Source organism: Podarcis melisellensis, assembly GCF_964234715.1.
Source record: "Podarcis melisellensis genome assembly, chromosome: 15".
NCBI classification, from domain to species: domain Eukaryota; kingdom Metazoa; phylum Chordata; class Lepidosauria; order Squamata; family Lacertidae; genus Podarcis; species Podarcis melisellensis.
In genome coordinates this window covers 15,747,160-15,773,264 of record NC_138532.1, presented here as the reverse complement: position 1 = coordinate 15,773,264, position 26,105 = coordinate 15,747,160, and the positions used below count along the sequence as shown (strand labels likewise).

Genomic DNA, 26,105 nt, shown 5'->3' with positions numbered 1-26,105 from the left:
AGAGGCCTCCCACCCACAGGTTTCCTGTTCCTGGCTGACTACAGAGATGTTTTCTTCTACTTTCATATCCAGCTCAGCACAGCACTGAGCAAAGGGCACTTCTTTGTGGGTGTCTTTTTGCAAAGTGGGCAATTTCATTTCAAGGGAAAGAATAAGAGGGTTATCAGCACACACTCTGAAGAAGGGTCATGGGACGCAGCCAGCATCTCTTGTGTGCAACCTTCCTCTTTGGATTGCTCTTCTCCAAAGGTAGGACCTCGCTCAAAGGCCCTTGAGTCCAGCCTCAGGAAAGGACCTGACATTTGTGGAGGTGGGGGAACAAAGATAGAATAGTGAAGAAGTCGGGTCCTTGAGTGGGAAGAGAAAGAGAGGCAACTAACCAATTCACCTTAAATGTTCATTGACAGATCCTTTCCCATATTATTTTTGCCTGTAATTGTGCTCTAAAACGCTTCCAAAAACCTGTATGTATCAAATGCTTGAAAAAAAAGATGTTTGCCACATTTACCTTTTGTGTCCCACCCTGAAAGGCATCAGGCCTCACTGGCTGGACTCTATTGTTGGACCCTATGAAATGTCAGTGCCTTGTTCAGAGGATAAAGCAGAACCACCAACCACAGGAGACAAGTTCCATTTGGCTATCAGGATCAATCACCAATCTACGTTAATAATACCTGTCATCACCACATCCTTTACCAGAGAATTCCACAAGAAATATATTCTTCTGCGTCTCTCTCTCCCTCTCCCTCTCTGCTGAATGTCCCACTCTTCCACTTCATTGTACAACTCTGGGTTGTAGTAGTATGTGTGTGTGTGTGTGTGTGTGTGAGAGAGAGAGAGAGAGAGAGAGAGAGAGAATGTGTGAGTGTCTGTTTGTGTTTGTATGAGAGAGAGGAGCAGAAACAGACTTTCTTCTGTCCAATGTGCATAATTTCATATACCTCAATCATGTCCCATCTCCCCATCATCATTTTTTAAAAACTAAGACACCACAAATACATTAGCTTTTCCTTGTGACAAGAGGGTGTTCTGGCCTCTTAATCATTTTGGCTACCCCCACTTTTTTTCTTTAGCTCTTTGGTGTCCTTATTGAGATGTGGCAGCCAGTAGTTCAAATGCAGCACACACTAGATTTACACAATGCTGTGTCCATCTTATTGTCCCTTTCCTAGCTGTCCCTAGTGTGGTATTTGTCCTTTTCATTCTGCCACTGCTGCTGAACACCGAGTGATTGCTTCCATTGTTTTGCAGTGGGAAGGTGCAGGTGTTTGTGTTTGGGCTGCAGACATTGTCCTGACGTCTGTGTCCAGATGTGGGCATCGTTACCACTCCTTGACACCAATAAGCCCCTTCCCACAAAACATTTAAAAGGACGTGTTTCTGTTTCAGAAGTGGGTGAAGTAGTGCAATATTGTGGCTGACTATTGGCACAACTTAACGTAATTCCCTCCCTCTTTTATTGGACAGTGGAATGACTTACCTTTCTTCATAGCTCAGTTGGTTAGAGCATGGTGCTGATAACGCCAGGGTTGCAGGTTTGATCCCCATATGGGACAGCTGTATATTCCTGCATTGCAGGAGGGAGTCAGCTTAGTACTGTGGTACCTCAGGTTAAGAACCTAATTCGTTCTGGAGGTCTGTTCTTAACCTGAAACTGTTCTTAACCTGAAGCACCACTTTAGCTAATGGGGCCTCCCGCTGCCGCCGCGCTGCTGCTACACAATTTCTGTTCTCATCCTGAAGTAAAGTTCTTTACCCGAGGTAATATTTCTGGGTTAGCGGAGTCTGTAACCTGAAGCGTATGTAACCTGAGGTACCACTGTAGCTTCCTCCTCTTCCAGCACAAGCAATATGGTCCATGTTTTTCATCACTTATGGGTGTTCCTGTGAAAGGGCCTTTACCTTACGGTTGTGGTCTTCCTTCATGCATCCCAGCTGTGGCTGATCTTGGGTCCTTCTGAGTGCTAGATGGACCCAAGGGCTCTGTTCGTGTGTTTTCCTCCACCTTGTCATTCCTTCCTCATAGGTATTGCTGAGGAATCCATCACAGTGAAGCAGCAAAAGAATGACATTGTCCTCTACTGTGAAGCGAAGGATAAAAACCTCCCAATAAGCTGGAATAAAGATGGGAATGCATTAAACCATGGAAACTCTAGTCTGTCTTTGGGTGCCATCCTGGATGACCCGAGAGGTCTCTTCGAGTGCAATAGCGCACGTCTTCAGGTGTTCGTCCGAAGTGCGTGAGCCCTTCCTCCCCCATGTGAAGGAACAGGAAAGCAGTGCTACTCCAGAGCCACACAACTGAGGGGGTGGGTGGGAAGGGGACACACCCAGATTTGTGGCCACTTGGTGGGGACCATGACAACCCTGTCCAGTGTGAATGTGCTTAGCCTGGCAGTTGTGATGTTGTCAATGGCCCTGGGGGAGCCTGCTTTATTTGTTTCCTTTTATATATATATAAATTTTATTTTTTGGTTTTTCAATATTTTTTTGCAATCATACAAATTGCAAAAACACAAATTACTGTATTTTTTGCTCTATAAGACACACTTTTTCTCTCCTAAAAAGTAAGGGGAAATGTGTGTGCGTCTTATGGAGCGAATGCAGGCTGCACAGCTGTCCCAGAAGCCAGAATAGCAAGAGGGATCGTTGCTTTCACTGCGCAGCGATCCCTCTTGCTGTTCTGGCTTCTGGGATTCTGAATATTTTTTTTCTTGTTTTCCTCCTCCAAAAACTAGGTGCGTCTTATGGTCTGGTGCATCTTATAGAGCGAAAAATACGGTGCATGCATTTCTAATGCATATATATTTGACTTCCTCCCTTTTGTGGTTTCCTTTTGATTTTAATTTTCATGCTGCATTTTCCACATTACTCCATCTAAAGTTATTCTTTAGTTTCTCATAATCATACGTTTAACCACTTGTTTTACATTAATCCTGCTAATGAGCTATTTGCATACATAAGTTTTTCAAATTTTCCACAAATTTTCCCCAATCTTTAGGAATTTCTTCTTCTTCTTGGTTTCTTATTACACCCGTTAACCTTGCCATTTCGGCATAATCCATTAATTTAATTAGCCACTTTTCCAGGGTTGGTACTACATCTTCTTTCCATCTCTGGGCAAAAACCATTCTAGCTGCAGTTGTGGCATACATAAACAATTTTTTAGGGGGTCTTTTGGTATCTCACTATCTACTATCCCTAAAAGAAAAGCTTCTGGTTTTTTTGCTAAAAGTTGTCTTAAACATTTTCTTCAATTCGTTATAAATCATTTCCCATAAAGCTTTTACTCTCTAACAAGATCACCACATATGGTAGAGAGTACTATCTTTTTTCTGGGGCATGTTTCCTAATTAATTGGTTAAATTAAATGAACAATCTTATTTCAAAAGCAAACATTTTACTACCTGCTGTTGCATGGAAGATCTCAGACACCATTGGCAGCATTCATGGGAGCTGTCAAATACTAAATGCCTTTGCTCACATCAGATCTGACTGTCATTTCATTTTTTAAAGAAGTTGAAATCAAATATCAAATATCATTGGATGTCACACAATGACATCAAACTTAGAATACGAGAATTTTGAGTGACAAAATTTGTTTCTGTTCCACTTTTAAGTCTCTCGGCTGGCTTGTTCTTTTGTTAGTGGTAAGTAGCCTTCTAAGCATATTGCGCAGGTCTCTCTTCTGGTTGTGGTGCAGCAACAGTCCCTGGGGTTTGTTTTGTTGGGTTGATGGGCTGTTTGGATGTTAGGAGTTGTTTTTTAGCTAGAAAACCCACCCTACAAGCAGAAGTGCTTTTCATTTAGTCCCAGATGGCAAATGGCTGTTTCCAGTGCTTTTTTTCAAAACAAAACAAAATATGTTTAGGGTTACTCTCATTTTGACTCCAGAAAATCACCATTTTATGGTTCAAATCGGGGAAAATAAATACAGTAAATGGACAAAAGTACAAAGATTCACAAAATGTTTAGGGGTATGCATACCCCTGCATTCCCGCCCCCCAAAAAAGCGCTGGCTGTTTCTAGTCACTCAGTGGCAAGGGACCATCCATTTACAGTGGTACCTCGGGTTAAGTACTTAATTTGTTCTGGAGGTCCGTTCTTAACCTGAAACTGTTCTTAACCTGAAGCACCACTCTAGCTAATGGGGCCTCCCGCTGCCGCTGCTGCACGATTTCTGTTCTCATCCTGAAGCAAAGTTCTTAACCCGAGGTACTATTTCTGGGTTAGCCGAGTCTGTAACCTGAAGTGTCTGTAACGTGATGTACCACTGTATTGATTATTCTTGTCGTTTATTAAATTTCTATCCTGCCTGTCCCCCCAAAGGAGCCCAGGGTGGCAAACATCAAAATTAGCACAGTTTCCATGTGCTCAGAGGCACACTCTATTCGAATCAAGCCACATGTGGACAAAACTCAGGTGTGCTTGTGAGCATAAGATGCATGTTGAGTTCTTTCCCTCTTGACACAGTGTGCCAGAATTGTATTCGTATGGACGTTGCCGCGATCATGGGGATTCTGCTGGCCAGCATCGTGGCTACGTTTTTCCTGGCTGTTGGCGTATACTGCATTGCTGCGGGGGAGCCGGGCCGACGATCTCAGGGTGAGCATTGGGGGACAGGCGGTTGCTGGGCGATGGGGAAACAGCCTTGGAAAAGGGAGCAATGTCCATGTTGGCATCCACGTTCCCATACCTGGTATATTTAATTTTTAATTGTGTTAATCACCCATTTGGAGTCATCCTGAAATTTCCTGTTTTGACTTTGCAGCTTCTGACAAGCAGACCCTATTAGCCAATGAGCAGCTCTACCAGGTGAGTGGGTGCCTGTAGTCAGTCCCTTCCTCTCCTCCATGGTGGTGTTTTTCTGGACAGCTCCTCCCAAGCTGTGAAATGAGGGGCCCTTTGCATCCAAGAATTCCTTGACTTCTGCAAAGCTTCTTCTGCCTCAGCCTAGGGTGCTGCTTTGCAGAGGCAACATATTCTTCTGGGAATCATGATTCTGTCTGTGTGTTCTTTTAAAAAGCTAGTTTCTAGCCCTCGTGTCCAGAGATTAGCCTCCCAATGGGGTAAAATGAAGAGACTGTGGTGGCAGAAAATCCCCAAAGCAACTTCATTTGAAAAAAAAATATTAAAGGAAGAATAAATGGATGATGAGAACACCTGCAGTCCTTTCTGGACAACTGAAGTTTGCTGTGATGTGGGGCTTGTAGCAGGAAGCAGAGAGAGTCCTCCATCCCTTGAAACAGGAGCAGCAGCTGTTTCCAAATATGAGGTGTGTTGGTGCTCCCAGCCCTTTCCTCTCTGGCTTGGAGTCAAAGGCCATTCTTAAGTGGAAGAAGCACTCAGCCTACACCTCTCCTTCCACAGGAAACAGAGCAGCTTTCTTTTCTTCCCTAGATAGCAGCCTCCTTGGACACAAATGCGTAGGCTGAGTCCAAGAGGTCTAGGCACACAATCTCGCCCATGAGTTAGCAGCACTAGATTTAGGGTGGTGGCACTGAGCCAAGGGGGCGCATGATAGTGTTGTTGTTAATACCTATTTATATATAGGTATTTATATAGGTAACTACAGTGGTACCTCGGGTTAAGTACTTAATTCATTCCGGAGGTCCGTTGTTAACCTGAAACTATTCTTAACCTGAAGCACCACTTTAGCTAATGGGGCCTCCTGCTGTCGCTGCACTGCCGGAGCCCAATTTCTGTTCTCACTCTGAAGCAAAGTTCTTAACCTGAAGCACTATTTCTGGGTTAGCGGAGTGTGTAACCTGAAGCGTATGTAACCTGAAGCATATGTAACCTGAGGTACCACTGTACTAAGAAGATTCACGAAAAATCAGCTGCACCAAAATGAATTGTTGGGAAAATAAGATTTTTTTGGGGGGGCGCCAAATTTTGTCCTTGCTCGAGGCACCATATTACCAAAGTTTGCCCCCGGAGTGAGCAGTTGCAAACGGACATCAAACTCCAGTGGCACAATTTTAAGAGAGTTTATTTTGAATGAGGCTTACGAAAATAAGCATTTCAAGTCTATTGACGTTCTTCAGCTTACAAGCAAGTTTCCACACTCTTCAGCAGTAACGTGGCATCATCCTGCATGGTCTGAAAGATCATGAGGGGGAAAGGAATGTTGGCAATGTTCTGTTTTTAAGAGCTCTTGGTTCAGGTGGGTTCTGATTGATGGGTGGCTCTGGTTAGCTGATAGGAAGCAGTGGCGTAGCGTGGGGGTGCAGGGGGGGGCAGCCACACCGGGCGCAACATCTGGGGGGGGGCGCTCGCACTCGCAGCTCTCTGCCCCCTGCTAAAATCCACGGGTTAGGGGGCGCAAATTACTTGCCTTGCCCCGGGTGCTGACAACCCATGCTACGCCACTGATAGGAAGAGAAGCATAGTGCCAGGGTGGGTGCCACCTTTTGGAAGTGGGTAGACTGGGCTTTTGAGAGGGACACAGGTGGCACTGTGGGTTAAAGCCTCAGCGCCTAGGACTTGCTGATCGAAAGGTTGGCGGTTCGAATCCCTGCTGCGGGGTGCGCTCCCGCTGCTCGGTCCCAGCGCCTGCCAACCTAGCAGTTCGAAAGCACCTCCGGGTGCAAGTAGATAAATAGGGACCGCTTACCAGCGGGAAGGTAAACGGCGTTTCCGTGTGCAGCTCTGGCTCGCCAGAGCAGCGATGTCACACTGGCCATGTGACCCGGAAGTGTCTCCGGACAGCGCTGGCCCCTGGCCTCTTAAGTGAGATGGGCGCACAACCCCAGAGTCTGTCAAGACTGGCCCGTACGGGCGCGGGTACCTTTACCTTTACCTTTAGACTGGGCTTTCATGACTTCATCACTGCAGGAGTTGCCCAACTTCCCTCTGCTTGTGCATTGGGTGGGGTGGGGTAGGGTGCAGGCTCCCCACTTAACACGACAGAGGATCCAGAGCAGCTGTGGGGAACCTTTGGTACTCTAATATGGCTGAACTAAAACTCCCACCATCCCTGTCCGCTAGCCAGGCTTGCTGGGGCTGATGGGAGTTGTAGTTCAGCAAAGGCAGGGGAGGGGTGAGATTCCCAGCTCCTGGTCTAGAAAAACTGGGTACTCTTAAAGGGACAGGCTAGGTCAGAACCAGGTTAGCCCAGCATTGAGACATTTCAAGTGGTCAGGGGACTACAGGGTGAGCAGCCCTTGCAGCAACTCTTTCATACAGAGCCTGCTGTAAGGTCTGTGGATGTTTGTTTCTACTCTGGGAGTTCATTGGGATAGCTGCTGGATTTCCTGGTCTTTTTAAAAAAACAAGGAGTAGAGAGAGAAAGTGAATCTAAGGTTGCAAAAGCTTCTGCTCTGGTAAACCTGTTAAATCTTTTAACGTGCCATGAAAAGGCAGGCAGTAGTACTAAGAAAGAAGTGATTGTGCTGCTGGTTCCACAGAAACTGTCATATTTTTTTGTGAGATGGAAGAAATATTGGGAAAACTCTGATCTGTCATGGGCAGGTCATGACACCACGCAACCTCTTGCCATAAAACAATGAATAAACAAAGGGCAGGGACTCCAGGCTGGGCAGCTGAAATAGATCCAGCCTTTGCTGGTTTTGCTGCAGCAGACTAACCCAGCTGCCCCCCCCCCCCGGAAATCCCTGTAGCCTCCAGATAGCTAATGGGAACCCCCATCTCCAGTGGTGTCAGGATGGGTCAAGTGCAGCCGGGGGGGGGGCTTTCAATGCAGACGCGGTCCGCTAGTAGTCCCATGAGCCAGACCAGTCTTGCCCAAATCCTCCTCGGTCAACCTGCAAGTTCCTAGGGCAGGTTAAGAAAAGTACAGACCCCTGTTCTAACTGCAGGCCTCTCTTCCCCTCCAGCCTCTCGGAGAACGCAACAATGGGCAGTACAGCCACATTGGAGTGGCCAAGACCCGCCACCGGTGAGAAGGGGACAAAGCGTTCTTCCTCTGATGTGGCAGCGCAGAGTGAATTGCTGATGGCTCCTCCTTTGGCCGTGGGGAGCTCAAAAGGGAAGGTTGCTTCAAGCTATAATGAAGGGTGTAGAAATAGTTTGGCTGTGCTTTCATTTCAAAATGTAACCCCTGTCCTTGCTATTGAGCTGGCCTCCCTTTTTTCTTCCTTCCCCACGACTTTCCTCTCTGATTTGAAGGGGCTCCAATAACTAAGAAAGCCAAAAGGGTTTTTGTTGTTTCTGCAGTGATCCAGTTTGAACATGGTCTGTTCGCTCTCAGCTGTTTTATAGCAAGCAATGCATCAATAGAATGAAATCAATAATAATAAAGGAAATGCAGCTCTAGTTTCCAACAAAACTGCATCTCATCTGTCTGCGGCGGATACCTTTCTAAATTACTTATTTTACTGAAAACAAATTGCAGTCTTTCGAGTGGTGTGTGGCTGAATGTGTTTTGAAGGAAGGTGGGTAGCTTGCTCTGAAAGTTTAAGCTCCACACGAAGTCAGCAACTTGCACAAAGGCGCAGACACACATTGGACGTTGACTCACATGCCTTTTGCACGTGGGAGCTGTTTTTCGCCTTTCTTGAAAACGCAGCTGCGCTTGCCTTGACCACATCCTGCGGAACAAGTGCCGTGGTAGCTGAGTGCTGAGCGCTCTTACGTGGGACCACAGCTCTTCCCGCAACTGCCACTTCCTTTGGGGCGAAGGAATGAGTGTTTGCTACTTGCCCTTCCCAATCAAGCAGTCCCTGGGCAGCAGAGAGAATTGAGGGGCTCCCAAGAGGGTGCTGAGGGGCTACTCAGCCAGAGTTTCTGGCCCATGGCGTTAATGCAGTCCTTACTTCTGCTGCCACTGCTCTGACTAGCGTACCTTCCTCACCTGCCTTCCTGACAGCTTTAAAGTATTCCCACCCTGGGCATAACCAGCAATCCCTGCCTTCTCTGCCCTGCCTTTTCCCCCTATGCTACATCCGTGAATTTTCTTGAGTCCCCTGTTAGTTACAAAGTCATCAGGAGTTCCCAGCAAAGAACATAAGAAGGTAAAGGGACCCCTGACCAGTAGGTCCATGCACAGACAACTCTGGGGTTGTGGCACTCATCTCGCTTTATTGGCCGAGGGAGCCGGCGTACAGCTTCTGGGTCATGTGGCGCACGGAAACACTGTTTACCTTCCAGCCGGAGTGTTACCTATTTATCTACTTGCACTTTGACGTGCTTTCGAACTGCTAGGTTGGCAGGAGCTGGGACCGAGCAACAGGAGCTCACCCCGTTGTGGGGATTCGAACCGCCGACCTTCTGATCCCCCTTAGCAAAGAACATACCAACCCATTAAAGAATGATGTGCAAAGAGAGCCAGTGTGGTGCAGCACGCTGGCCTGGAAGGCACTTTATTAGAATTCCTTGCAAACACAACCAAAACAAAATACATACAATTCTGTCCCCCAAGAGGTCAGCGCATCTGCTGTGGTGCCCAAACACAGCATGGCTGGGTGAGAGAAGGGCAGCAGAGAAGTCAGCTGAGATTATTTAATCAGGACCGACCGTTCTCCCTGGGTCACAGGAGCACTTTTTGGGGTGGGGTGGGGACCAAACCACAAAGGGGCTTAAAGGTGGGCTGATGTGGTGGAGAAGGCCCAGGACTGATGAATGAACAAAGGGGAGATGCCTTAGAACAGGGCTTGACTTCTATCAGCCCCCATAGTTAAGGTTCCAGAAATGGGACAAGACTCTCTGCCCAGCATTTCTCCCCCCACCTGCATAACCCAGCAACCAGCTCCTGCCCAGGTGTGTGGCTGGAGAAGAGGAATTGGGAGAATCTGAGCTGGCTTAGGGTTGGAACACCATTCACAGTGCAAGCCCAGGTGGGCCTATGACCATAGCCTATGACCCTAAGCCCAGGTCTCTGTACCCACATCCCTCTCTGCAGTGCAGGGCTAAAGTTGCTCCAGGCATGGCTTGGATATGATGAATGTCTGACCCAGAAGGAGGCTCTTCTACTGGGCCATCAAGGAGCTGGGAAGGACCCCATCGGAGGCGCACCTGGACCCACTGAAGGGAGTGGACTGAGCTGCAGAGAAGGAGGATGGTTTTCCAGGCTGTGAGACTCAGGGAGAGGTGAGTGGCATCCCACCTGACACCAAGGGAAGCTGCTGGTGGCAAAGGGAGATGGCGGTTCCACCAGCAGTCAGTATGAGGTTTCGTGGCACTGCGGCTCCATGTAGAGACTGTGGTGTGTCTCAGAAGGCCCTGGGCTCCAGCCCAGCATACACCTCCCGCTGGCCTTTCCGGATGGGCTGTTGGAATAAAGAGGAGAGGTTACTCACCAAGGGTCCTTCTGTGATGGGGCCATTTCTGTCTCCCCCTGGAGAGGCCATGGGGATCACCAGCAAGCAGGGCCTGATTGCCTCAGGTGAGCAAGCAGCTGCCCGCAGAGGGCTGCAGGGCCTTCCTGCCGGGTGTGCCCAGTCTAGCCCTTGGCCCTCCCAGTGCTGACGGCGTTCAGGCTCCAGGTTCTTTGGCGGCCCTCCATAGACTCTCCCTCCCGGCCCCTGGCAGCCACCCTCTGCTGTGCTTACCTCATAGTCTGGGTTTGGGACAGGTGGGGGGCGCTCCACCTTTTGGCCTGGAAGACAATGCAAAGTGGGTATTTGTTAGCACAGCCAAGAATTGGAGGTGGTTATTGCAGGGCAGTTAAGTGTGGGGCATCAGCCCCTGTCTGCACATACAAGGAACTCCTGGGTGCTTTAGCTGAAATACTTTGTGTCAGAACTATGGGGCTATAAAGTCCCCCCATCCCACCCCAGAGCAACTGCTGCTGCTATGACTTCTGGGCTGGGCCAATCAGGATCCCTGCTGGGGTCTAGCCAGCCAACTAGCTGGCTTCTCCTCCAGTTCACCCCTTGAAGCAAGTCCTGAACCAGCTGATCCCATCCCAGCAACACCCAGAGGTCCCCCAAATTCTTAAGCTGTGGGTGTACCCTTGCCACCAGATCTGCAACCCTCCCCGCCTCCAGCTCCAGATGGGAGCCATATATGCTCGGCATTCATTTACCAATCCAACCCCAGCATAGATGACTTCCAATTTTCTCTGTGGGACAACGGAGGAAGCCGAAGGCACCCCTGTGGAGAGCCCTGGGGTACCACAAGAGTACTCACCTCGTGTCCGTCCGCGGGCGCCTCCCCCTGCGGCCCCCCCACCAAAGCTGGTGGCAGGCTTCTTGCTGCTGCAGTAGTAGACCAGGAACATGATCCCCAGGGTAATGAGCAGGTCAGCAACGACGATGCCGGCCACGAGCTCGATGCTCAGGTCCACACAGTCATCACAGGCTGCCCAGGAGAGCAATAGAGTCAAGCCTGGGAACTGGGGCAGCCCTACAATTAGGCAGCATGGGGCAAGGAAGGGGTTGGTGCACAGAGCCAGTGGCATAGCATAGGTTGCTGGTGCCTGGTGGGTAAAATGTTGCATCCCCTAGTGGATTGGGCAGCCTGGTAGTGCTGAGCCATCATGCGAGGAAGCTCTTTTGTGTGCCGGAGTCCAGCAGAGGAGCCTCTGCATAGAGCTGCCCTCCAGCATTTACATGCTGCTACACATACAAGGGGTGGGTGGGATTTGTCTTGTCCTTCACTGCAGACAGCAAAATGTATTGGGATGTCCTGGCACAATCTGGCTCTGGAGAAAGATCTCACTGGGGTGGGGGGCTGCTTCCTCCAGTTTTATCCGAGTCTGCTAGGGCTGAGCAGGCTTTGTTTGCAAGGTCAGGGAATGGATATCCAGACTGGGCTTCTGGCACAGGAGGAGGAGAAGCTCTTTGCATCTCCCTTGGATCCCTTCACCTCCCACATCAGAGGAGCCCTGCAGTTGGATCAAGCCAAAGGTGGCCCAGCTAGCCCAGTGTCACAGCAGCCAATGAGATGCCCCAAAACAAAGCCAACAAGCAGGACAAGAGTGGGACGGCACTCTTCTCTCCCCCCCCCTTTCGATTCCACTGACTGGTATTATTCAGAGGCATACTGGGGGATGGAGCAAAGTCGTCCCTCACAGTAGCTCTCGCCTGAAGAAGGCAGAGGATTTCTAGCCCTAGAACCTCAAACTTGAGCACTGACCTTTGATTTGCAGGTAAATCTTGCGGGATGCCGTGCCATTCTGACAGGTGAAGTCACCCTTGACCACTTCCATGTTGTTCATGGCTTCAATGGTCAAGATTTCATTTTCTTCGGTGACATTATAATTTCCATTCTTTTTACTGACCGATTTCCAATTGGCATTTTGTAGAGGGCAAGTGACAGTCACGCGGCGCCCAGAGATGCCCACTTTGTGTGATTCTGAGGATGAGGCTGGAGAACAGAAGAAAAGTCAGGTGACCACGAGGCTAGGGCGAAAAGGTCTCCATTCTGCCCTTTCCTTGGTGCCTCTGGCTGAGAAAGAGCTCTGATTTCATTCACCAGCCCCTCAGAAAAGCCTTGTCCAAGGCCTTTAGAAACCTTTGATTCTCTATGTTTCAAGACCTCTCATGTCAAGGGCAGTGGGGGGGGCACCCTACATGTGGAACGTAGTGGGGGGAGCAGAGTTGAGGGGAAAGTAGCAACAGCTTCTCCCATCTGTGGCAGTTCTCTCTCTACCAGGGCATTTAAGAGATGCTAAGACTCATGCTTTTAACTCAGAGGAGTTTTTATTTGAACCGACCACAGCTGTTTTAGTCAGGAACATCGGTTAGGATGTTTTGTTTCATATAGTTTTGAATTAGAACATTTAGCAGCAGAAATTATGTTGAAGCTGCGGGATATAAATTATGGAAACAAGCACAACTCCCCCTCCCCTCTAGTTAGCATACCTTCCAACATTTCTCCAATGAAAAAAGGGACATCTATTCTATTATTGTTATTATCTCTACCCTGCCCATTTGACTGGGTTGCCACAGCCACTCTGGACATCTTCCAACATATATAAAACATAATAAAACATCAAACATTTTTTTTAAAAAAAACCCTTCCCTATACAGGACTGCCTTCACATGTCTTCTAAAGGTTGTATAGTTATGTATCTCCTTGACTTGGTGATCGCATAACTCCATACACTCCAACATTTCTCCAGTGAAAATAGGGGCGTTGCGGGTGGTGCTGTGGTCTAAACCACAGAGTCTAGGGCTTGCTGGTCAGAAGGCTGGCAGTTCGAATCCCTGCGACTTGGTGAGCTCCCATTGCTCAGTCCCTGCTCCTGCCAACCTAGCAGTTTGAAAGCACGTCAAAGTGCAAGTAGATAAATAGGTAACGCTCTGGCGGGAAGGTAAACAGTGTTTCCGTGCGCTGCTCTGGTTCGCCAGAAGCGGCTTAGTCATGCTGGCCACATGACCTGGAAGCTGTACACTGACTCCCTCAGCCAGTAAAGCGAGATGAGTGCCGCAACCCCAGAGTCGGTCACGACTGGACCTAATGGTCAGGGGTCCCTTTACCTTTAAGGGGAAAGCTGGACATTCTGGGATCAAATCAGAAACTGGGACTGGAAAATAGGGACAACTACTTGGAGGGGGGTCTGTGTTAGGTATGTGGGTGGGGGCCTAGCCCCAATCTGCAGCAAGGCCAAGGTGAGGGGCAAGCTGTGCAAGAGAAATGTGGAAGTTAAGATGCCCAGGATTAGTGTCTGCAAGGAAGCTGTGAGGAATCCAGCTCTGCTGCTACTGCTGGGTTGGTTTTCAAATGATTGAGGGCCTCACCTGCCCAGGGATAGCCTGATCCATGTAAACATGCTCTTGAGCTTAATGGGGATGGGGACATTTCCCAGTTCACCCAGTGCCTGTGTCCTTTTCCTGGCATAATTTACCGTAAGCCCCAAACCACCTATGGCTAGAAACACTTGGAAGCCGCCTGCAGGCAGCCCTGGCACCATCTACGGGGGCCCCTCCCTAGTGCCCCAGTCATCTCTCCCTCAACAGAGCTGGCTGAAGCATGGAGGAGGAGGAGGAGGGGAAGGACGTCATCCCAAAAACCTGTGATCCTCCTGCTCAGCCCCTTAAAAGTGCTGTTCTTCAAGGCCCTTTGGCACAATGGCTCCTGCAGCATCTGCAGAGGTGCTACCAAACCCTCGCTTTAAATGAGTTCCAGGTTACCTGCTTGTCCCTACAGCCCCCTGGCTGCATGTATAGAATCACAGAACTGTAGAGCAGGATGGGACCCCTACGGTTATCTAGTTCAACCCTCTGCAACGTAGGGATCCTGCCCACAGCCATTCTTGGGTGGGCTCCAACCACCAATGTTCTGGTTGATAGTCAGATGCACCACAGCAATGGTCTGGGAGTTTCCTGTGGTGTTAGGAGAGCCTGTTTCAGCATCATCAGCGAGGGGCAAACTCTTGGACTGGCTGCTCTGATGTAACCCAAATGGGCCCCCATGGTAGCAAAGGAGGGCATTGCCTTCGTGCCCAGTTTGTGGGCTTCCAGGTTCCCTTTGGTGGCCACCACTAGGAACCAAGGCCTAGATGGACCTTGGAGGGCCCTTTTGACCCAGCAAGGTGATGTGTGTCCTTCTGATGTCCTCCTACCCAATCCAGCCCTCCCACCAGAACAAGCCAGGTATACTTACACAAAGGGAGGACAAGACCCAAGGCTGCGAGACAGATTCCCAGGTGCATCCTTCTCCGTTTCCAGCTATCTCCTGGCTCTTGCTTAATTAGACTTCTCCCATCCAATTTGTCCCACCTTGTTTACTCCTGTAAAGGGAAAGGGAAGGTATGCTTTTGGGGTGTCCTGGAATCGCTGAGTAGGAGTCTTGGCAAGTCTATCAGCAAAGAGAGACTGAAGACACTCAGAGTTTCCACTGCAACATCCTTGGAGCAGCTTGAAGTGTCTGCGACACACAAGCCCTGCCAGGAAGTGCAGAAGCGTAAAGGGCGGGGGCTGCTGGTGGTGGTGGTGCAGCAGAGGCTGCCCTACTACAGCTCTCCTGACATGGAGCGCAAAAGGCTGCCGACTGTGGAGGAAAAGGAGGGCTTTGGGACAAGGACAGAACAGAAAGCAGCCCCAAGCGAACTCTGGCCCAAGGTCTCCTCTGAGGCTAGTGCAAGCCCTGCCTCAGTTTCCTCAAGTCAGCCTGCTGCATAGAAATATTGGGACGTCGCCAACGACTCAGAGCAGACCCAGGGAAATGTATGAGCCCAAGCCAGCCTTTCCAATTAATTCCAGTGGGTCTCCTCTTGAGCAGGATTGCATCACCCATTGAGTTTCTGTGGGCTCTCCAGATACATGCCAGTTTCCTCATTTGAGCTCCCATCAAACCACAGAGCCCTTGGACTCTGATTTATAGGAAGGCTTGTGAACACAAGTGGGGATAGGAAGGCAGAGCACACAAAACGCTATCCCTGACCAATAGTTGCAATACCCTCCCTACCCCTGGGCCTGAGCCCTTTCCCCAGGAGACCCTTTGGGGTGTGTGTGTGTGTGTGTGTGTGTGTGTGTGTTCCCTGTTACATGGCTGGAGCTGTGACTGTAGGACCTGCCACTTCTGTGGCGATGGGAGGTCCCCTTTTGACAGCCGCTTATAGGTTTTTGCACCCACTCTGTGGCAACGCCTCCCTGTTACCCATATTGTGTCCAGCTGTCCTCCTTGCCCCCTGAGTTGGGTGTTCCTTGCCCTCACCCCAAGGATTCTGTTGGGGGCCTCCCTGCCCTGGGCTGAGTCCATCTGCTGCAGTAGCTGTTGGCCTCTGTGTGAGTTTGGAGTCCTTTAGCTGTGGCTGGATTGCACGTCTAAACCTGTGGGGCGATACCTGCTGCAAGGGATGTTGGGAGTTGTAGTCCAGCAGCAGAGCCTGTAGGGCTGTTGCTGAGAGGGCTGCAGGAGGACCTCTGGTGGTGTGTGATCTTGCAAAAAAGAGAACAAAACATAAGATAACATAAGATAAAACTGTTCAAAGTGTGGGGATTTTTTGCCAGTGCTTTTTTTTCTGGAAAAAAGGTGGGGGAACTCACCCCAAGGTTTGTTTATTTATTGCAGGTGTTATAGAAAAAACAGGGGGTTTGGCTTTTGCTTCCCAACTCCCCAAGGGACTGATCAGTCCATGATCAGTCAGAGATGAATGGATGGAGGCAAGATCCATAGAAGGCAAGGCAGATCTTTATTTTTCTGTTGCAACAGTTCCTTCTCCTCCTTGCAAGAAGGTAGGAGAGACCCAGAACAATGGTGCGCAAGCCCCTACAAACTTTTGAAATTGCCCACCCTCTAGCTCAAGACCACCCCCGAAAACATCATATATACTCCATCACAGAAGGAGGTGGTCTCCAGCAGAAATCTGAGAGGGTTGCTTCTCTCCTGCCAGCAGTGGCGTAGCGTGGGGGGTGCAGGGGGGGCCGGCCGCACCGGGCGCAACATCTGGGGGTTAGGGTTAGGGGGCGCAAATCCACGGGTTAGGGGGCGCAAATTACTTGCCTTGCCCCGGGTGCTGACAACCCACGCTACGCCACTGCCTGCCAGGATTCCTGATAATGACTTACTTGATTGCCTTTTCTGGGTGGCCTGGCCATTCCTTTGAGATGGAAAATGCTTTAGTTTCTGAATGTCTTAAGGATATTGATAGTTTGCTCAGCTTAACAGACTGTATTTGCCGGGAGGTGTAAAAAGACAATTGGAAACTCCAAAGACAATTGGAAAGCTTTGCCCATTTCCTTCCTCCTCGCAGAGAAATATTTGAGGTCAATTTGGGAGACCCAAAATGGTTTCAGGATTGTTCTCCTGTACTATTTTAGACACGTGGTTTTAACAGGGGTCAGCAAACCTTTTCAGCAGGGGGCCGGTCCACTGTCCCTCAGACCTTGTGGGGGGGCCAGACTATATATTTTTTTGGGGGGAGAAACAAACAAATTCCTATGCCCCACAAATAACCCAGAGATGCATTTTAAATAAAAGCATACATTCTACTCATGTAAAAACATGACAATCCCAGATTGAGACGGCGATTGGGCCAGATCTGGCCCCCCGGGCCTTAATTTGGATACCCATGGTTTATATGCTTATGTATGTCTTTGCCTGGTACATTTATGAACATCTATTCTATGTTTGAGTCCTTAGAATTCTTATAACGCAGGCTCAGCCACAGTGCCCCACCCCGTCCCTGGCAAAATGTAAAGTGTGATTAATAAATTCAAGCACACAATGATCTGGATTAGAAATAGCCACAAGTTTATTGATTACAGATGTAGGTGAATTTTTGGCTCAGGCATTGGGTGTATATCCATTCCAGCCCCCCCCCAAAACAAAAAACACACACAATTATTTGTTTTTTAAAAGGTAAGGGAACTCCATTACCTGGAAAAATAACAGCAAATGTTAATGACAGGAGTTCTGAAATGGGAGGCAAGTGGGGGGGGGTGTTGTTGGGGAGGCATTGATCCCCCATGCCCCCCTTCTGGGGAGATGTCTATGTATGGGATGGCTGTCACCTCTTCCAGGGAAGCATGTGAATACAGAACATGGGGATGGAGGGGAAGCAACTGCATTGTTGTGAATCACCCCAAACACAGGCACCAGATTTTGCAATGGCAACCTGTTCCTAAGAAGGGAAGTTTGGTTTTGGCTTGGTGAAATATACTCAGAGTCGCAAAGTGATTTCATGCTCTTTATTCAGCTCATAGTGGTGAGGAGGAATGAATGAATGTCCCCTCAAAGTATCTGCTTTATATACATTATTTACACAATGGGCTGCACATGATTGGCTAATTCCGGAATTCTACTGTAAGCCAATCAGGTTGTGGATTCACTTCTATCTGGGTGGTTCCTGCCAACCAATCATACTGCTGCATTGTTCTAGGACCAATCAGACTGCTGCATTCTGAATCCTATTGCTCTAGGACCAATCAGACTGCTGCCTTTTGGATCCTATTGTTCTAGGACCAATCAGACTGCTGCAGTTTGGATCCTATTCAACTCAGTACATAACACTTGGAGAGGCAGAAGAAGAGCCTCCATCACTGGAAGGCCAGCTGGCATGTTCAAGCAAGCTTCATTACAACATCTCTTGGCAAGCCCATTGACCACTGTCTTCTCAATGTAAATCTCTGCCAGCCTCCCTTATCATTTGTAAATTTAAAAACAAAATAACACAGATTCTTTCTGGAAGTTTTAAACCAAGATGGGTTAAACGAATGCCTCTTCTTTCCCTTTCCCTCTCCTTCCCCCATCTACTAATCAAGTAGTTTTAATTGCCTGAGGCTCTTTCCAGTAGATCTCCCCAAATATGCCAATTTATTTCCCTTTAGGTACTCAGCTGAAAAGAGGAACGGAGATGCACTTTTAGAATCCATTTCTCAAACTCTTCCTGGTTGGCACCATTTGAAAACTTTTAAACACCCATACACCATACCTTCCAAGATTTCTCCAATGAAAATAGGGACGTCCCATTCCATAACGATAATTTTACTATTTATACCCCACACATCGTACTGGATTGCACCGGCCACTCTGGGCAGCTTCCTACATGTATATAAAAACATAATAGAACATTGAACAATAAAAAACCTTCCCTATACGGGGATTGCCTTCAGATGGTTCAGGGGTTGGATAACTCCATACCCTCCAACATTTCTCCAATTAAAAATACAGACATCTTATCATACCCTCCAACATTTCTGCAATGAAAATAGGGGCATCCTAAGGAAAAGTGGGGCATTCCAGGATGAAATCAGAAACCGGGACGTCTTCTCTAAATCAGGGACATCCCTGGAAAATAGGGACACTTGGAGAGTCTGCATACAATGCTGGAAAGACATAACTATTCCTATTATTTTGAGCTCAACTTGGGCATAAAAGCTGGTGCCTTTCCCAGGTAGGAATCTTTTGATCAACAAATACTAAAAATCCTCAAATAAATACTTGCAGGTGTCCAGGCTCGCTTCCCTCTCTCTTCCCTGGCGAGCCCATCAGCAAGCAAACCCCTCACTCTCTCCCTTCTTTCCCCTGTATTCAGGTTTCAGCCCCATCGGGTGGGATACCCATGGATCATCTAGTCCAACCCCTGCGGTGCAGGGATCTCAGCTAAAGCATCCATGACAGATGGTCACCCAAACCTCTGCTTAAAAACCTCCATGCCCCAAACGCTTCCAGTTGCTTTCTTCCGATTCTTGCCCCAAACCTTCCCTTACCAACCCCCTTCCTCCTCTGCAAACCTCCCCTTCTCTTCCTAGAGCAAGTAACCCTTTCAGCATTCTAGCCAAATTTCCTCCTCCCAGCCAACAACCCCCCTTTTTTTGTTTTGTTTTGCCTGACCACATCTCCTAGTTTCCCTTTGTGTTCCCTTTGCTTTAGAATTAGCGAGAACTCTTTGCAGTGGTTGGACTTCCGGGAAAGATGGCGAATTAGGGGGAGCCATCTCTCCCAGGCCACCCAGGGCTGATCCAGATGCAGGAGTTCGGAACCACACGGAGGAAACCCTAAACCGACGGGCTGGAGAAAAGGTGAAGCCCCATCCAAGCTTCAGAGGCAGAAGGGGAGGTAGGGGGGCAGCTGAACGCCGGGAGAGGCGGGGAGGGAGCCCAGCCATGCGCTCTGCTTTAGAGCAGACCCCGAAGCAAAACACGGGAGGAGAGGAGAAGCGGGGAGATCATCCCCACCGTTTCGCTCCGGCCCCGGATCTCCGCCCCCCCCCCGTCCAACAAAGGGGAGACCCAGGTTCAGACCCGGGTCCCGAGTCGCCAGAGACTCTAGCCGCATTTTGGAGAGACAGACGCAGCGATTTCGCCACCGGAGAGCCGGGACCGCGAGGCGCAGGAGAAAGGAGCGCGGCGCCTTCTGGCGCTGCCTCCCTGAAACCACTGCTGTCGCTTTGACCCTCGGCCAGCTGGGTCTGCGGAGCCCGCTATCGCGGGTCGGGACCCCCCCCCCCAAGCCCAGCCGGTCCGCTTTGGACTGGGTGAGCGCGGAGGAGACGGAGAACGGTGGCGCCCACGGCGGAAGCCTGAGCCGACAAAGGCTCCCTCCTGCCGACGCTACCGATCCCCAAGCCTCGTGAGTTCCCAAACGCTGCAAAAACCACCCTCAGGTTGGTGCGCCCCAACGGAGACTTTCAGAAATAAACAAACAGATAATTTTTTAAAAAAAATGTTTTTAAAAAGGGCAATCCCCCCTTTCCTTTTTATCAGTTTACCTTATTTTTACTCTACTCTTACGTTTATTCCTTAATCATTACCCCTCCACGCTTTTTAATTTTTTAAAAAAGTTACTACTACTACTATTACCATTGCTTTCTCCTTTCCCCCCTTTCTTTTGTTATTAAATTTATCACCCTTATTATTATTATTATTACTATTTGCATTCCCCACCCTTCCCACCACACCAGGGAGACCAGGGAAAAAGATGTTAGCTACGCAGCAGAATAAACCAGGACTCTGAGCCAGGGAGGCCAAACAGTTCTTAAATTTGTAACTTTCGCTCCCCCCTCCATTCTTTTGGGTGGGTATATGTCTTTTTTATTTCACATTTTACCTTGAATCTTCATTCTGATTTTTGACTTTAAATTTTTTAATTCACCTTCCATTTTTAAACTTAACTCTCTACCTTGATTTTTGACCTTCATCTTTAAATTCTTATCCTTATCCTTATACTTTTTATTTGCACATCTTCATTTTTCTTCTTACTTCAATATTTTACACACACACACAATCCCCTACCACCACCCATCTCTTCCCCCTCTATTCCTTCCCCCTGTAGCAGGACAATAGCTAGGGGGTGGTGAAATAAGCCCCCACCAGGGGTGCAGGTGAGGGTTTGGGTTTTTTCCTGCAAAATCAGCTTAAAATATGTCCATAAATATATCTGTAAATAAAAATATTGTTTATTGCATCATAAGAAAAGGTTTTTAATAGAGGGTGAATTGAATGGGTGGAGGAGAGGCGGAAAGAAGAGCTAATTTGTCCGTGGCTAGGGGGCACAATCTGGATGGTTCTGCCAGGGGCGCAAATCACCCAGCTGTGGCTCTGCCCTGTACATTTTTACTTGTCTCTTGTATGCTTGCACGTTTGTCCCTCTGTCTGATTGTTCGTCCTTGTTTGTCTGTCCATCATTCTGCGTCCAGGGCATTCTGCCACCACTCAGCAACTGCGGTCTGAGAGAAGCCCTTGAACAACCAACCTGCTCCTGGGAGGTCAGCTGTCCTTAGGGAAGCAAGAGCGAAACAAGAGCATAGTAAAAGGAAAGAGGCTCAGCAAAATCAACAATTGCAACATTTAAGACCCACAGCCCAGACACAACAGCGAGGGGTATGTAAGGTGAAAGCAAGACACAACAGCAAGAGACCTGCAGAACCCCACCCCTACCGCCAAAAGCCACACCGCACAACCCGAAAGAGGGATTGACGGGAAAGCCAAAATGGCCACAACCAAGGGCGATACCGAAACCACAGATACCACCATGGCCCCAGGAAACAGTCACACAATACAACCACAACAGGACCCAGAAGACGTTGACCAGAAAGTTAATGGAACCACCAAAGAAATGGCTAAACTGATGAAACAATTAGAAGAGATGGTGGCCAAGGTTGATACTCTCCAAGGCAGCATTACCTCCTTGGAGAGGAAGAACCAGATACAAGGAAAGCATTTACAACAAGTACATAAAGAAAACAGGGAGCTCAAAAGCAAGCTAGCGGACCTTTCTCAACGCATAACAGTGGTTTCAGACTCTTCCAATGCAGCCTTGTGTTAGTGTGTTGTTTACAATAGAATAAAACTTGCTAACTGTTTGTCTCTCTGTTTCGCCTGTGCAAATTCTTGGGGTGACCAGCTTGAGAGGGCATCTGGGCCTCAACATCAAGCGATCATTGTGAGTGTCAGGATTGCGTGTGAGAATCACAGGCTTCTGTGCGTACTGCATGTTTCATACTAGCATGGAAGCATTGCAGCCTTGTGCATGTGCCATGCCTGGGTGCAGCAGTAGTTGTGGGGAGCCAGAACCACGGGTTGGGGTTCCAAGTGCCGGAAAAGCAGCCCAATGCAGTTCTCCCCCTTTGCGGTGATATTCATACAGTAGCCAAGAGCTCTCTATAATAACATGCAGATGAGTGTTTGCTTCTTGTGACTCTGGCATGTTCACAAGCAGTGGCATAGCGTGGGGGGTGCAGGGGGGGCCGGCCGCATCGGGCGCAACATCTGGGGGGGGTGCTCGCACTCGCAGCTCTCTGCCCCCTGCTAAAATCCATGGGTTAGGGGGTGCAAATTACTTGCCTTGCCCTGGGTGCTGACAACCCATGCTACACCACTATTCACAAGCTCACTGAATGTCAGAGCTGGGACTTTGTCTTGACTGGGTGGGTCAGTGTTGAGGGCCAGGATGGTTACACCTCATGGGGAATAGGGCTGTGGATTTTCCTAGGATTTCAAAGGGGGAAGTGACATCTGGGGGGAATTTCTGGCAGGTGGCTGTTTGTCCTAGATCAACAAATTTTGGGGTGTCCTGGGTGTGTTTACTGCTGCCACCAGCCAGCCAGCCATGTGAGGGGTGATGATGATAAATTTTATTTATACCCCGCCCTTCTCGGCCAGAGCCGGACTCAGGGTGGCTAATGCCAGTAAAATTACAGTAAAAAAATAATAAGGGAAAAAAATAGGATAGGAGATGGCTTGGGCTTTGCTAGGGAGGACTGTCTTTCCTAAACTAAGCAGTGGGATTGCATATTAAGGCCACAAATGACTCTTAGTCACAATGGCTGCATGCTACCCCTGAGGCAGTAAATGCCTCTGAATAACACCATTTGCCAGGAATCACAATTGTAGAATGAGCTTCATTAACTATGAACCCCAAGATCTGGGATCTCCAAACTGTTTTGTAATAGTTTTGCAGCATTTTGCATTGCAGACCCCCCACATTTTGCAGTAAATTGGGCCGTGTTGGGTTTGGGGGTATTAAATATGAACCCTGCTTTGAAGTATAAATTCCTCAGTTTGGGGGGTCCTATAAAATGTGGGGTTTGCTCTTCAAAACTTTGGCACCGGTTTGACGTGAACCAGACTACATTGGGTTTTGGGGTGATACCAATGACACCCCCCCAGTTTGAGCTCGGTTGCTGCAAAACATGGGGTTTGCTACGCAGAATGCTACAAAACTATTACAAAACTTTGGCACTGCAAATTTTGGGGTTCACAGTCAATGAAGCTGAGAGTGTGGCTGTGGCACTCAGTTTCTCCTTGTGGGCCTCTTCCCTTTGGGGCAGGGGTCAGCAAACTTTTTCAGCAGGGGGCCAGTCCACTGTCCCTCAGACCTTGTGGGGAGCCAGACTATATTTTTGGGGGGGGGAAATGAGCAAATTCCTATGCCTCACAAATAACCCAGAGATGCATTTTAAATAAAAGGACACATTCTACTCATGTAAAAACATGCTGATTCCTGGACCATCCGTGAACCAGATTTAGAAGGTGATTGGGCTGGATCCGGCCCCTGGGCCTTAGTTTGCCTACCCATGCTTTGGGGCATCTTTTTGGCAGCTGTACTTTGTGGGTTCTGTTTTGCCTGCTGTATCTGGTGTAGAATTATTCTGATGCCCCTGTCAGTGGCTTCCTCTTGCCTTTGAATCCAGCTCATTTGGGTTGTGTGCTTTCTTCTCTGTTGTAAAGGATCCACAGGACAAGAGAGGACAACCTGGGGAGGAGGGCAGAGGCAGAGAGGATATTAAATTATCTGGGGGGGAGGGTCAATAAGATCTCTCTGGGGAAAGCTCTCCCAGCAGCCAAGTGACATCAATATAACATGAATGGAAGATATTTTGTTCCTAAGTAGTCTTGCTGCACACACTGCATGGTCATATTTAGAGGATATTTAGAGAATGTTTAGAAGGGAGTGCAGAGCACTGGAGGCTCAGAAGTCGTGAGAAGTAGCTGCTGTGGTTCTCTGAGCTGACTGCCCAATCCACGTTGCAATGGCTGACTCTGAAGGCTGCTTCTCAGGCCAGACAAAGGGAAAACCGGCTCAAATGCAATCCATCCTTTTCTGTCGGATCAGCTTTCGGCCAGGCCAGAAAGCACAAAGTGCCTTTATGGAGCCAGCCCAGCTCCCTCCCATCCGCCCATCACCAGAGTAGGAACCTGTTCAGCAATCTTTGCTGCTGTTGCTACATGTTGAGACCTGACCCCAGCTGTATGCCCTTTCCACAGCCCCAGAGAAGGAGGCCTCGCTGTGCCACGATCCATGCTCAAGAGTTCTCTGTTGCACTCTTGGAAGGCACAACAGCCAGACTGGCAGGGAAGCTTTGCTGGAGGTGGGGAAGGGCTTGCAGGCCAGATGTGGGGGGCTTTGCCCTAAACAACCCTGCTGCATGCTGCTTCGGCCGCCCCTGTGCCCATGGTCATGTCGCCTGTTATTTGGACCTGGCCTAAGGTGCATAAGACAGCAACAGGTGCCTGCACCAGAACCTTGCAAGGCAGGGCTTGGCTCATCAACGGAAGAGAAAGCCTCTGAGCATGTGTGAAATGACCCTGTAACCCCCCCACCTCAATACACACATGCATGCATGCATAGGCTTCAGAGTTTGTCATTGTGAAGGCTTCCCTGTTGTCTCTGCCCACCCCGCCAGCAAAGATCTCCCTGCCTCTGTCTTTCATTTTGGCATCTGCCCTGGAACTCCTTGAAATCCTTATTCTTACTGATCACTTGCAACAAATCATTTTAAATTCTTATCCCAGCAGCCTTAAGGTTGGAAGGTATTCACTAGGGCTGAGCTGAAATTCCTCAGAAGACATTTTTCTTCTGAATGAGTGCCCAATATCTATTTCCCCCCTCACACCCTTAAAAAAAAAAAAAGGCAGCCACTTTTCAGAACGTTCACATATTTTCCACCATCCCTGCGCCCTGGAACAAGGTTTGATCTGGGGCACATTAAACTAAAAATTCCTGAATGCTGCAACTTTCACTGCCACCTCTCTCTGAAGAAATTCAGGGAAAGGGTAACTCCTCTCAGTAAGAGGAAACATGATAGATGTGTTGAAATTATGGATGGGATGGAGAAAGTGGTCAGAGATTCCCTCCCTCTCCATCTCATAACATTAGAACTTCAGGGCAGAAAAAAATAAAGAATTTATTCATGCAGGGCATAGTTAAACTATGGAATCCTCTCCCACAGCTGGCAGCGATGGCTACCAATCTAGGTGGCTTTAAAAGGTAAAAGGTAAAGGGACCCTTGACCATTAGGTCCAGTCGTGGCCGACTGGGGTTGTGACGCTCATCTCGCTTTATTGGCCGAGGGAGCCAGCGTACAGCTTCCGGGTCATGTGGCCATCATGACTAAGCCGCTTCTGGCGAACCAGAGCAGCGCACGGAAACGCCGTTTACCTTTCCGCCGGAGCGGTACCTCTTTATCTACTTGCACTTTGACGTCCTTTTGAGCTGCTAGGTTGGCAGGAGCAGGGACCGAGCAATGGGAGCTCACCCTGTCACGGGGATTCGAACCGCCGATCTTCTGATTGGCAAGTCTTAGGCTCTGTGGTTTAACCCACAGCACTACCTGCATCCCTGGCTTTAAAAGAGGAGTAGACAAATTCATGGAGGATAAGACTACCAATGGCTACTAGCCAGGATGGGTAGTTTGTATATCCTCTGCCAGAGGCATCATGCCTCTGAATACCAGTTGCTGGAAAACACAGGTGAGGAAAGCGCTGCTGCACTCCAGTCCTGCTTGTGGGCTTCCCATAATGGGCATCTGGTTGGCCACTGTGAGAACAGGACGCTGGACTGGATGGGCCGCTGCCTTGATCCCACAGCTGGGCTCTTATGTTCTCCCAGTTCCTCTGACCACAAACAGGGTGGAGAACTTTGCAAGGCCGTTTACACAGAGCACCAGCATTCGCCTTTTGCTTCTGCCACGACTTAAGGAGGTGCTCCTGGTCTGATCATCAGGTAGATGCCAAAAGGGAGAATGGCAATCTCTCCTTCTCCCCCTCTGTCGCTGGAGCTAAACACCCCCTGCTCAGCTATGGAAGAATTGAAGTTAGCAGAAAGACAAAGCTCCTGAGCATGTGGAGAGGGCTTCCCCTGACGAATCGCAACCAGCCCTAGACATTGAGGAGTGCTACGTGTGGTCAAACTACAGCCCCAGTTCCTCTGGAAACTACTGCCTGCCCCAGGGAAGTCAGGGTGGAGGCAGCCTCAGCTGGAGCAGCAAGACTGGGAGAGGCTTCCTGGTTTGGCCTGTGGGAGGGAGAGGG

The 26,105-nt window shown here is 49.0% G+C and overlaps 2 protein-coding genes and 1 long non-coding RNA gene across 7 annotated transcripts; 2 read left to right on the top strand and 1 right to left on the bottom strand.

Annotated features, from left to right (window-relative positions):
- Window positions 1-8,295, top strand: LOC309358242 (T-cell surface glycoprotein CD3 gamma chain-like). Its single transcript, XM_081891221.1, has 5 exons — window positions 1-249; window positions 2,027-2,236; window positions 4,474-4,605; window positions 4,772-4,815; window positions 7,839-8,295. Exons 1-5 carry the CDS (start codon window positions 189-191, stop codon window positions 7,902-7,904), a joined length of 513 nt encoding a protein of 170 aa, XP_081747347.1. The 5' UTR covers window positions 1-188; the 3' UTR covers window positions 7,905-8,295.
- Window positions 8,296-9,835: 1,540 nt separating this feature from the next.
- On the bottom strand, window positions 9,836-19,005 carry CD3E (CD3 epsilon subunit of T-cell receptor complex). Of its 5 annotated transcripts, none has more exons than XM_081891210.1 (7): window positions 16,389-16,674; window positions 15,695-16,233; window positions 14,512-14,638; window positions 12,040-12,270; window positions 11,092-11,262; window positions 10,512-10,558; window positions 9,836-10,229 (listed from the first exon to the last, which is right to left on the bottom strand). In XM_081891210.1, the coding sequence occupies exons 3-7, from the start codon at window positions 14,558-14,560 to the stop codon at window positions 10,173-10,175; spliced, it is 555 nt and encodes a 184-aa protein (XP_081747336.1). In that variant the 5' UTR covers window positions 14,561-14,638; window positions 15,695-16,233; window positions 16,389-16,674; the 3' UTR covers window positions 9,836-10,172. The 5 variants fall into 5 exon arrangements, with proteins under 5 accessions (XP_081747336.1, XP_081747338.1, XP_081747337.1 ...); XM_081891212.1 differs by having other exon boundaries at window positions 15,695-15,788; window positions 16,419-16,674; XM_081891211.1 differs by lacking the exons at window positions 15,695-16,233; window positions 16,389-16,674 and adding an exon at window positions 18,987-19,005.
- Window positions 19,006-19,270: 265 nt separating this feature from the next.
- LOC309358264 lies at window positions 19,271-21,655 on the top strand. The gene is made up of 2 exons (XR_014163381.1): window positions 19,271-19,410; window positions 20,990-21,655. It is a non-coding gene; the product is annotated as an uncharacterized lncRNA (long non-coding RNA).
- The last annotated feature ends 4,450 nt before the right edge of the window (window positions 21,656-26,105 follow it).